Genomic DNA, 12,194 nt, shown 5'->3' on the forward strand with positions numbered 1-12,194 from the left:
AAATCAATGAATTCAGAAATTTTCTCCGTGGGGTGTCATTCCGCCCTAATGGTATTAACAAACTGAATGACTTCACCAGAATGAACGTAAACTAGACCCAATTCCTGATGATACTAAACAAGATTATTCTCTCAATTTAGTGTAAACTCTACAGTTAATTTGCGTCACCAACTCTCGAACAACCCACATAACTATTTATTGCTTACGCCTTTGTTAATTATTTTTTCCCGGTAATAAATCCTTAAATATTTCAAAATTTAAATGGATCATAATTCATATGTTTAAATATCCCTGCTATATTATTTTTCTTTGATTAGTCTTTATTAAGTAAAGTTACGCCATTTTGAGAGAATGAAACAATGTACGATTTACTGATTGTCGTAATTAATTAGCATAATTAATTCGTTCAATTATGTAAATCGCACTTCACCCGAGTATACCCGATAGACCGGACGCATTTCATAGCGGTCCGGATTTCTTTCTTTATTAGTGTTCTTAAAAATTTCCAATTCAACATGTAATTAAGTATGTAAATATCTAGTGTTTAGTAGTAGTGCTAGTTGTTTTTGTTTCTCTTTTTTCTTTGTTCTTATGACTTTTTAACTTTTTTCTTTGTCCTGAGGAAGGGACAGGGCGTCCCGAAAATTTGACAATTTTTATTGTTCGTGTCGTTGGTCATTTTTAGTGCTTTATATAAATTTCCATCCGTGACCTTGTATCTACTTGGTAGATCCGACATTTAGGATATACAGTGTTGTTGGTTTTTTAGTGCTTTATATATATATATATATATATATATATATATATATATATATATATATATATATATATATATATATATATATATATATATAATTTAATTTTGTTTTAGCATGATATAATAGTTATTCAAAATATAAACATTTCAGACAATGAATAACTAAAAATCTTTAGGGTTCTCTGCGGTTCTCTAGAGTTCTCTGTTTAGTAGTACCAGTTTTACCGCGTACACTTTCATGGCGCTAATCAAAACCGAAATTCGGAAATATTAATTTTATCAACTTACCAACTAACCAACTTAGTTTGGAAAAACTAGCCTGCCTACTTATTAACAAAATGTAAGTCTTAAAGGTTGGTCTGCTATTTATAAGAATATGCTGAAACATCAAATGATTTTTGGGTTTGTAAAGCTCATAGCAGAGAAAAATGTTATTGTTATGATTATGTACAGCTGATGAATGCTTTAGATTTTTGTCAAAAATACAAAAATTTGAGGCTAGGTCTACTTGTAGTAGTTTGGAAGTATTCATAATCTTGGTTTTTATTTAGTATAGCAACCCCCTCCCAAAAAATCGCAAGTATGTGACTACTTATATTTATACCAGCCTACCAGAGAGTTTAAAAAAAGCAACCCAGACTGGCCAGAGCATAATCCGAGATTCCTTTGACTCTAACCCTTGCTTTTGTATTATGACTTCTTCCCTGCACAAGTCACAATATAAAAGCAGGGGTTAGAGTCAGAGGAATCTCGGATTAGTCAGAGCAAAGATTTAAACTGCTTTTGAACAAACGTGTATTACTATGCTTGAGTAATTGTACATCATCTTGTATATATGCAGTGATGCATGCATGGATAAGAGCCAAAGACACAGTTCATGGACCTTGTCAGGAATTACTTATTTACAAATAACCATTGACACTCCCCATCTTAAGTTAATTGTTAAAAAAAGATACACCTACTATACTATAAACATAACAAGGCATGAAACTAGCTTCCATGTTGGTATGTAAGAGGAAAGGAAAAAATGTATATATGAACAGGGAATTGAACCCAGGACCCCTGTATCCCTTGACAGGTGCTCTACCGACTGAACTACCTGGGCCAATTTATGGCCCTCAGGCTGCCATTACCTTACCAATCATCCGATACAGTTATGCTCATGAAACTGTTTTAGGACTATAAGGAAGATTATACTCCAAGTGAGTTGAACCATGTTAATATGTGTTGACATTCTTTTTTTCAGATTGGTATATTAAATTTTGGTGGTACTGAACATTAACAATGACCACATACCACAAGATCTATATGAACCATGTACAGTCCAGTAACCTCCAATCACAGCTGTGTGCCATGTGGAAAAAACAGACTCTCTGTGATGCTTTCATTAAATCAGACACTACCTTAGTCAGGGTAAGGCACTAAGGGTGTTACTTATTAATGCATTTTCTGTGTTAGTTTCAGCATTGAAACTTATCAAAGTACAAATAAATGGCAAATCTTCTATTGACTAGATCAAATAGACATACAGATATTTTTAGTAAGGCTAGAACATGTAGAAAACATCAGATATTTCAGATTACTCTGTTGATTGTGTTGACAAAATTCTAGCCATCTCCAAGGCTGGTTAAAGTATTGAAGTCACACTATATAATAATGTTCTGAGTTTAAAGTAATTTACTTTCATGAATTGTAGACTCTTAAAATATATTTTATTTTTGTGATAATAAAAGTTTTATGGTATCCTTGTCTTTCAGGCACACAGAGTAGTTTTAGTGGCCTCTTGTCCTATGTTACAATCTATGGAGAATTCCACCTCAGGTTCCCATTTAGAAATCCGTGTAACCTCTGACATCTGTAGGGAGTCCATCATCACATTTCTACAGTATCTCTACGAGGGCTTTCTGATGTTAACTGAGGAAAACTGCCGGCAGGTGGAGAAGTTAGCTCGGATGTTCCACATGGACAACATCATCAACTGCTGTACTGACTTCAATAAGTGTTTGTCCTCCTCCAGTCCCTTTATCTATAGCCCTTCAGATCAGGCTGAATTTAAACATGTCCGAATCACTAAGTTGATGAAAGTGCAGGATTGTTCTCAAAAGCGTTCACAGACATTTGAAAATTCAGGCAGGCTTCAATCCAAGAGATTCCGTCAGTCAACCTCCAGAATAAATGAATCGTTTGATAATACCAGTAATGAAAGTTGTACAGAGCAACAAGACTCTTGGCAAGGACGTGTTCAGTTTCAAAATGGTACTAGACAAGAGGGGATTGAGTTATTCCAAGTTCCCCCATCAAGGGACACAGTGTCAAAAACAGTTCCTCCACAAACTGTTTCTCTGTCTCTTACAACACAGTCCAGCACTTCAACAGATAAAGGAACAATCGATTTTACCAAGTCCCAGACAGAAATATCTACCTCAGTGAACAATCCTACCTCTGATACCTTGAATGATACAGGTCTTGTTGATCTGTCTAAAGTGTCTCCATTTTCCACCCCTTGTATATCTGAAGTAAGATCCTTACAGACTGTTGATTCTAATCCAGAAGAACGATTACAAAGTGATCCTTTCCCTGTTACACATGCAAAAGTACTACAGTTTAGTGACTCTATCTCACAGGGATCTTCTGATTCTTGCATTTTAATAACTGGGGGTGTGGGGAAAGACAAGCAACCAAATCAAGATTTAGCTTCACCAATACAAAAGATTGGAACACAAAACCAAACAAAGTCCCAGAGAAAACTTGGAGAAAAAGAAAGAAGGTATTCTACTTGTAATAATTAGGGGTGGGATGATATACCGATACACCGATACATATCGATATTTTCCTCTAAGATACGGTTGACGATACAAGCATTCAAATATCGGTACGAAACGATACACGAACGACCTATCCAAAATTGAAAATGAAAGTACATGTCCTTGGAAAATGGCGGCTTGTACGAAGCGAAAAGATGATGTTGATTATTGAAAACACACTTTAGAACTAATAAGTCGTTGTCTAGGGGTAAAATGTTTTCACTTTTAAGCAGCCTCGGAAGATTGGACAAGAAAAGTTCAGTATGTAATGCGTGCTCTACACAGAAAGCATCGTTTCCACAGTATTTGATATTATTAATTGTTAGTCCATCTCGTATTTTTTTTTTTTTTGTAATCTCAGCTTTCCTACCGACTTTCAGCAATTAATAAAAATGTAAATGTGATGTTTTTAAATGAATTTTAGTCAGTGTTCTCTGATGACTACTCAACTATTTGTAAACAACTTCATAAAAGGAATTTGTAATGATAATATGTACATGTATTATTGTTTTTATAAAGTTTTAGTGAATGATATTGATGAACTTCAAGTATAATTTCAAAGTACACATGATTTTATATAAAATAATTTGTTGATTTAATGTCAAGGCAAGAAATGAAATAAAATACTAATTTTTTAAAATAGTTTTATAATTTATCAAAATATCGAGATATGTATCGTATCGTGCCAATATATCGAGATACGTATCGTATCGCAAGATCTGTGTATCGTCCCACCCCTAGTAATAATCGCAAGAGAATTGTTGAAAATATTTGCAAAAACTGATCTTTTTCTCAGTTTTTAAAAGATATTTAACAGCGATTAATTACCTATACATGGGTAACCTTTTTTTGGAAGATTTTATTTTGGAAATCTAAATGTCCATATTCATGAGTAGATTAGAATTATTATTAAAACTAAGTCTGTATTTATAGTGAGCGATGCCCAGATTTTAGTGGAACAATGGTTGACCTAAGTGCTGGAGAAGATTTCACTATTGTGAAAACAGAACCTGAAGATTCATTTTATCCAGAGCACTACACCGAGCTCCGAAATCCAGAGTCTTCTCAGCAGAATAAAGGGCAGATAACTCCAGTAGATTGGTCCATAAGTAACTTCTCAACAGATGAAAACCCCCCTCTAGAAGAAATGTCTCCAAGACAGATAAACAGAGCAGGTAGGTCTCAAAGAATTCAAATTCTCTTCCAAGTTGGTGACCAAAGTCCAGCACTGGATTGCTATGTAATTTTTCATAAAGAACACACCAATTTAATTTCTTTTTTGTTGGACATCTGATGAAAAAAGTATGAGCGGGGGAGCCATTAAATGATAATGTTATTTATTGTTTGTAGGCAAAATTTTATGCAGAACAAGTGAAAATTATAGTGAACAATTCATTTTTATCTATTTATTGATTTGTAGAGAAAGCAGATTTAAATATGCAAAATAGAGCAGAAATAAAAAAAAATCAGCACAGAATTTCCATGGTACAAGAAAATTGAATTAAAGTTATTTTTGTTTTGTTTAAATACAAATGCAAGGGTACAAAGAGCAAAAATTAAATTGGTGTGGCCTTATATGTAAGACGTACTATTAAAAAGAATGAAATAATTGCCAAAGACTGACAGTTCATGCATGGAAAGTGTGGAAACTTGTGTAATGTTGACATCTCTTTTGTTTATAAATTTCTCCCTTTGTATGCTATTGATCACCCCGGACTACCTAGGGGCAAATTTGTTGGGTTGTGTCTTTGAGGTCAAACACAATATAAGGAGGGAGGAATGTAATGGTTTGGGCCCTGGATAGCCCAGTTTATAGAGCACCTGACCAGTGAAGCAAGAGTCCTGAATATGATTCTCTGTCCAGCTTTACATTTTCTCCTTTCCCAGTGTTTTCCCTAAGAACCAGCAACCGGCCATATTGACCACTTCAATTGACAAAAATGCCACTTTGAAATAAAAATTTGTTGCAAGGTCCACAGAGATTCTGTTCATAAACCTCATGCCCTAGCCTGTTACAACTGATCTCTTACCCTTTACTTTGAAATAAAGGGAAAACACTGCTCTCCTGTTACATTTTTATACTATCTTTTTATACCCCCCGCAAACGAAGTTTGGGGGGGTATATAGGAATCACCTTGTCCGTCTGTCTGTCTAGCTGTCTGTCTGTCTGTCTGTGCAAACGTGTCCGGTCCATATCTTTCTTATGGAGGGACATTAGAATCTACTACTCCACACAAAGATTGCCCATGACCTAAGGGTGTGTCGTGACCTTGACCCAAGGTCATTTGGGGAAGTTCAAGGTCACTGGAAGAAAAAGTTCATAATCTGTGTCCAGTCCATATCTTTCTTATGGATAAACTTGGTAGGTTCTCAATTCACACAAAGATTGCCCATGACCCAAGGGTGTGTCATGATCTTGACCCAAGGTCATTTGGGGAAGTTCAAGGTCACTGGAAGAAAAAGTTCATAATTTGTGTCCGGTTCATATCTTTCTTATGGATAAACTTGGTAGGTTCTCATTTCACACAAAGATTGCCCATGACCCAAGGGTGTGTCATGACCTTGACCCAAGGTCATTCGGGGAAGTTCAAGGTCACTGGAAGAAAAAGTTCATAATTTGTGTCCGATCCATATCTTTTTTATGGATAAACTTGGTGGGGTCTCATTTCACTCAAAGATTGCCCATGACCCAAGGATGTGTCATGACCTTGACCCAAGGTCATTCGGTGAAGTTCAAGGTCACTGGAAGAAAAAGTTCATAATTCGTGTCCGGTCCATATCTTTCTTACGGGTAAACTTGGTAAGTTCTCAATTTCACACAAAGATTGCCCATGAACCCAAGGGTGTTTCATGACCTTGACCCAAGGTCATTTGGGGAAGTTCAAGGTCACTTGAAGAAAAAGTTCATAATTCATGTGTAATACATATCTTTATTATGGAAAAACTTACTTCTGAAAAAACCCAGCGGGGGGTATTTTGTCCTGTTTGGACAGTTCTAGTTTTTATAGGTGTGAATTGTATCTCCCCTTAATAAGATCATCCTGAGTGAATGTTCACTTGATTTTTCAAGTAATGACACTATTTTAAACACTTCTTGTACATGCATGTTTATGACAAATTCAGTATTAAATTTTATTGGTAACATGTTTTAATTAGTGTTTAATTCACGTAACATACTTGTCCCTGCATTAGTTTATTACCTTTTTAATTGGCATGATTACCAGTAGTGTGAATTTGCAATAAAGACATTTTCTGTGAATACATTCTATATTATATTCGTTGTATACTTATTATATCTTTTCTCTGTAAAGGCAAGAATTAATTTATGAAATAGTTTTTAGCATACAGCTGCATTTGAGAAATAATTCACTATTTGAGCATCAACTAAGAAACAAGGACCATTAAGGCATGCTTAGACCTCCCCAAAACTGAGGCATCTGTTTGGTTTTCTTCAGATGAAAGGCGTAGGAGGGATTCTGACATGATTTCAGAGGGTGGCCACAGTGGAGAAATATCCCCCAACGATCCAAGGAGTGAAAAAATGCACCCCCTTGTCTCAAATGAGAGTTTATACAGCCCTCCTCCTCCAGCTGGGTTTGGCCAAGGAGATATGGCTTTGCATTTATCCATGTTTGCAGATCAAGTGGCAATGCAAATGAAAGACATGGGAACTCAGTTTATCAAATGTCCAATATGCCACAAAGATTTCAGTACGAGATATGGACAAAAGCTCCACATGGAAAGATTTCATCCTGACCCCAAGAAAAGCAAGTCAAAGGAATTCCCCAAGTGTAAGATCTGTGGGAAACAGATGGCCAGCAAGTATGCTCTGAAAATTCATGAAATCAAGCATACAGGACAGAGGGCATTTAAGTGTGAGCTATGTGGCAGTTCCTTCGGTTATAAAAGTGTCCTGAAGAAGCATATGGAAGTCTGTAATCTAAAATGATAAAAATAAAAACCTTAAGGAGGAATTGTAGAATTCTTAGCAGTGAGTTCTGGTATATCATGAATTATTATTTTTATGATAATTTGTGTTAGAATGATATTTATTGACTGGAAATTTATGCTTGTAAACCAACTACAGTATTGCATGTACATGTATACAATTTTTGAAATGCAAACTTGTACGAGATTCTTATATGTTTCTATAAAGATGATATTCACATTTAAAACCTTGCTTTTCTTCAGGGTGGAAATGCTGCTCCATATACACACTTTAACAAATCTTAGTAATTAAAATAAGTAATGTGTAATGTGTGATGACATGAATGCTAAAATATTGTTAGGACTCTGAAGTTGGTTTAGTCGTTCAATAAATGTTAAAAGCAATTGTGAAGGTGAACATTCAAAAGTAACTGTGGGTGTCCTTTTCAGAGATGATGACCAGTCCTAGGATGTCGTACCCTGGAGGAAGGAACCCAGAAATCTCCACTCAGAAGTTCATAGCTACATACACTGACAAAAGGGGAGTTAATCACAGACTTATCTCCCATGCCCCAAAGTGTCTGCAGTGTGCCCATTGTAAAACCGAGAATAACAAGTTTGCTTCTGGAGAAATAAGGAGGTCTTATTACAAGTGTTCCCTTTGTGATGTTCCGTTGTGTAGAACACAAGTGTTGGACTGTTTCTTTAAATTCCACCAGAAATATGTACCATAGTGTCCCAGTTACTGATGAAGAATCCAAGTGTGTAATGTTTTTTGCATGTACTTTTGATTTGTTTTGTATACAGTATTACAGTATTAATGCAATCTGCATGGTATGATACATGGTGTATACTCCTCCAGTGCATTGGTTGCAGGGACAAGGTACTTTCAAATAGTTGTGCAATATAATGGAAACACACTGATTTGTTTTTGGTATTGATCAGTAAATTGTGCAATAGTACATTTTTGCTTTACATGAGAAATATTTTGTCTTCTAGTCTTGTTTTCAGAATTACAATTAATGAATTAAATGTTTGATTATCATGATTATGGTTGAGACGAATTACATGAATTTGTAAAGAATTATTTGTACTAAAGTACAGTGTATTGCAGGTAAGTGGACAAGCTAAGCATTTCAAATGAGCACAGCTTGTCTGATATCTGGATAAACAATAAAATTATTTAGTGGAATTGATTTCATGCTGATATAGCAATGACCACTGTCTGTTTTAATTTGTCAAGTTTTTTGTATATACATGTATCTATAAATGTTTTGCAAGAAAAACAGTTATTTTGATTATTCAAAATGGATACTATGGTATATTAGTTAAGTAACAGTCTGGAGTAAGAGATAAAGAGCTTTTATTGATAAAAGGAAAGATTGGATCAATATTTTGTTGATTTAATGAATAACTGTCTAATTTTTCGATTTCATGATGTGATCAATCGATTGGCTTGAGTGATAATTTGCATAAATGCCGATGGCGCTTATGCATAAAATTATCACGCAAGCCAATCGATTGATCATCGTCATGAAATCGAAAAATCTGACAGTTATTCCTTATATTTACATGCTATTGATTCCGCCAGTCCACATGCTACAAGCCCCGCTTCTTGTCTCTATTCGTCCCGCGGCACCCTGCACATGGTTTTTTTAACCGTGCCTATTGATCCAGTACATTAATTTAGAAATAAAATACATTAACTATTTGTAATTTTATCTTGAACAAAGACATTTGAAATGTAATAAATACTGTAAACGTGGAAATTTTGACGATGTGCTAATTTTGACTATATTGACGATTCTTCTTTCCTCGTCAAAATTTACACTCGTCAAACTTCAAATCATATATATAGCGTCACAACAGACATTGACCATTATACAACTTTACCGTTTAATTTTCTTGGCTTTCCTTTATTTAGACTAGATCAAAGCTACTGTTAATTTCCTTTGTAATTAGTTATGAAAACATAGTGATCTATAAACACACTTTTTAAAAACCATTGAATCCAATTGCAAGCTAGTGAATCAAATACTTGAATGCGTAACTTAGCGTAATTATCACGCTGTGCTTAACCAAGTTTGTCACCTCAGGCAATGATCGCTTATAATGAAAACAAAATGCAAAAGGTTAATTTATGTAATCAAATTGTACACACTTATAGGGTTTGTACAATCTAACACTGTAGATGGTCTAACTCAAACTCTGGCATTCATTTTTTTTAACTTCGTGAATTCAAAGGTACTTAACTCTCGATTCAATATTTCGTCAAAATTAACACTCGTCAATTTTCGTAAACCAAAAATCGTCAATTTTTCAACTCGTCAATATAACCACGTTTACAGTATACTAATACAACTGTATATCAAATTAGATGTTACAGTCAAAAAGACAGTTATATCTGCTCTATGATGTTTCGTAAGAGTTGACCAATGACAGTCACCATGACTATGGCTGAAGCTCAGGAGTGTTAGAACTGTATCCCATCTTTCCATTTTTCAATCACAATTTGCATATATAGTTTAGTTTCAAAGAAACTTTGAATGTTTTTTTAGCTCACCTGAGTCGAAGGCTCAAGTGAGCTTTTCTGATCAAAATTTGTCCGTTGTCTGTCATCGGCGTCAGCGTTGTCGTCAACTTTCCACATTTTCATCTTCTTCTCAAGAACTACTGGGCCAATTCCAACCAAACTTGCCACAAAGTATCCTTGGGTGAAGGGGATTCAAGTTTGTTCAAATGAGGGGCCAAGCCTTTTTCCAAGGGGAGATAATAATGAATTAGTGAAAAATTAATGGCATTTAAAAACTAGATGCTGTCATGAGACAGTAATACCCGCACTAAGGTGTTTGCCTCTAAATGCACACTCCTCTAAAATTAGGCTTTACCAAAGAAAAAGTCAATATAATTTAATAATTTACATAATAGCTAGGGCCTCCATGTATTCATCAAATTGAGCATAATATTCACAAGTGAACATGTGACCCATGGGCCTCGATCTTATAGGTACATGTATTTCATATTCATAATTCATTACCAGTCTTAAATTAAACAACAGAATTCAATTAATGATGTAAATTAGGTTTGAAACACGGGGGGGGGTAAATTTTTGGCCCATAATTGGAACTTTTTAAATCTATTTTCTCATATAGATCAACAACAAATATTATTCAAATTAGTTTAAAGCGTTTTTGATTATTTTTTCCAAAATGTACAAACTTTTTTATACTTGATTAGGCAGAAACACCCTGAAAGCTGCCATATACCATGTATACCCAATCAATTTAGTCAACCCCCACCCTTCTCCCATCAACACACACACACGCAAACACACCCTATTTTCCTGTTTTTGGAAATAGGCCTAGATGGCAAAGTTAAGATAAAACATCTTTTGTAAATAATAATTTTAAATTTGTTCTTATACTGTAAATGTATATGAAGACCTGCATCACATTGGGCTTGCGTCACGTACCTAACTTAAGTACTAGTTTTACCATAATCATTTTTAGATAGCACTGCACGTGCAGTACTAGGCCTAGTGTTGTGTACACATCATTGCATGTATGTCAGTTGGAATTATTTTGTGTTTAATTGGATTATATTTCATGAAGTTGGAGCTATGGCAGTCGGTAAGTACACGTTTTGGTATAGATTTGGGTAAAATAGTCTGAAATGCAACTGGTTAGGTTAAAGTTTAAAGGATCAAAGGTCATCCGATGCTGCAATGAGACGAATTTCACATTCTAAAGAGTTATCGCCCGTTATCGACGTTACATTCAGTTACAAAAAACAGAATTTTTTTCTGAGAGGGAGGGGTGACTTCCAGACCAGAATTTCCTGAGAAGCAAATAAAAGGAGAAGTTATGGTGGTGTCTGTTTTCTAGGGTGGAGGGCATCCAAAGTCTTTTTTATATTATAGTCCTGCAAATTCGGGGGGGGGGGGGGGGGGGTCTCAAGATACACTTCCAGTCCCTGTAAACAGTAATGGCAAATGATCATGTGACTCCTAAATAGTGGGAAACTTTTTCCATTTGACCATACATAATTTTGCGCTTTTTGTGTTATTATGTTATGTAAATTTAATGGTATAAAGGTCTTGAACCCCCTGGAGGTCATCCCCACTCTTCTAATGATTCTAACTGGAAATGTTCACAATATGACTGCATTAAATGAAGTAAAAGTGCATCAATGATAAGATTGCTTGACATTTCATTCATCAACCTATCCTCCTAGAATTAGGAATGAAAATCATTCAAAGAGATGGACCACATTAAAGTATTTGTATATAGGCTATTAACATATTTTTAAAAAAATGTAAAACAAGCAGTAGTTTGCATACATGTCATGAATATAAACAGGGGTCTGGGATGAGGTGAGGGGAAGGATCGAGTTCCTGTCTCTTTACGTCTTAATGGTTGAAAACTCCTAAAATGAATGTTGACCTCAAATCCGACTTGTCCTCATTATTTTTCAAGTGGGGGTGTCTCCATTTGAGTGAAAAATTCCTGAGAGGGATGTTTAACAACAAACAAACAATTAAATGACATAAAAACACAATATTGATTTGCGTTAAGAAATATGCAGGGGATTTTTTCCATCATCAATCTTCTTCTCAAGAACAGCAAGGGCATTATTGTCCCCCGTTTTGGGGGAAAGGGAGGGAACATTAAATCTTATTTGTCTGTCAGTCTGGCCATCTTTGACAG

General features: G+C 35.1%; 2 protein-coding genes across 2 annotated transcripts; both read left to right on the forward strand.

Annotated features, from left to right (window-relative positions):
* Nucleotides 1–1,017: 1,017 nt before the first annotated feature.
* On the forward strand, nt 1,018–3,546 carry LOC134264910 (uncharacterized). Its single transcript, XM_062747162.1, has 3 exons — nt 1,018–1,097; nt 2,004–2,170; nt 2,515–3,546. Exons 2-3 carry the CDS (start codon nt 2,042–2,044, stop codon nt 3,544–3,546), a joined length of 1,161 nt encoding a protein of 386 aa, XP_062603146.1. The 5' UTR covers nt 1,018–1,097; nt 2,004–2,041.
* Nucleotides 3,547–4,498: 952 nt separating this feature from the next.
* LOC134264911 (zinc finger protein 443-like) lies at nt 4,499–8,472 on the forward strand. Its single transcript, XM_062747163.1, has 3 exons — nt 4,499–4,736; nt 7,017–7,552; nt 7,939–8,472. The coding sequence occupies exons 1-2, from the start codon at nt 4,523–4,525 to the stop codon at nt 7,508–7,510; spliced, it is 708 nt and encodes a 235-aa protein (XP_062603147.1). The 5' UTR covers nt 4,499–4,522; the 3' UTR covers nt 7,511–7,552; nt 7,939–8,472.
* The last annotated feature ends 3,722 nt before the right edge of the window (nt 8,473–12,194 follow it).

Source organism: Saccostrea cucullata, unplaced genomic scaffold, assembly GCF_032062105.1.
Source record: "Saccostrea cucullata isolate Sc308-1 unplaced genomic scaffold, CSIRO_AGI_Scuc_v1 ctg11195, whole genome shotgun sequence".
Classification (NCBI taxonomy): domain Eukaryota; kingdom Metazoa; phylum Mollusca; class Bivalvia; order Ostreida; family Ostreidae; genus Saccostrea; species Saccostrea cuccullata.

Coding starts and splice junctions, on each gene's coding strand:
- LOC134264911 (XM_062747163.1), top strand. CDS start 4,523: ATGGTTGACCTAAGTGCTGGAGAAGATTTCACTATTGTGAAAACAGAA. Junction 4,737..7,016: donor AAGACAGATAAACAGAGCAG/GTAGGTCTCAAA, acceptor GGTTTTCTTCAG/ATGAAAGGCGTAGGAGGGAT.
- LOC134264910 (XM_062747162.1), top strand. CDS start 2,042: ATGACCACATACCACAAGATCTATATGAACCATGTACAGTCCAGTAAC. Junction 2,171..2,514: donor CAGACACTACCTTAGTCAGG/GTAAGGCACTAA, acceptor CTTGTCTTTCAG/GCACACAGAGTAGTTTTAGT.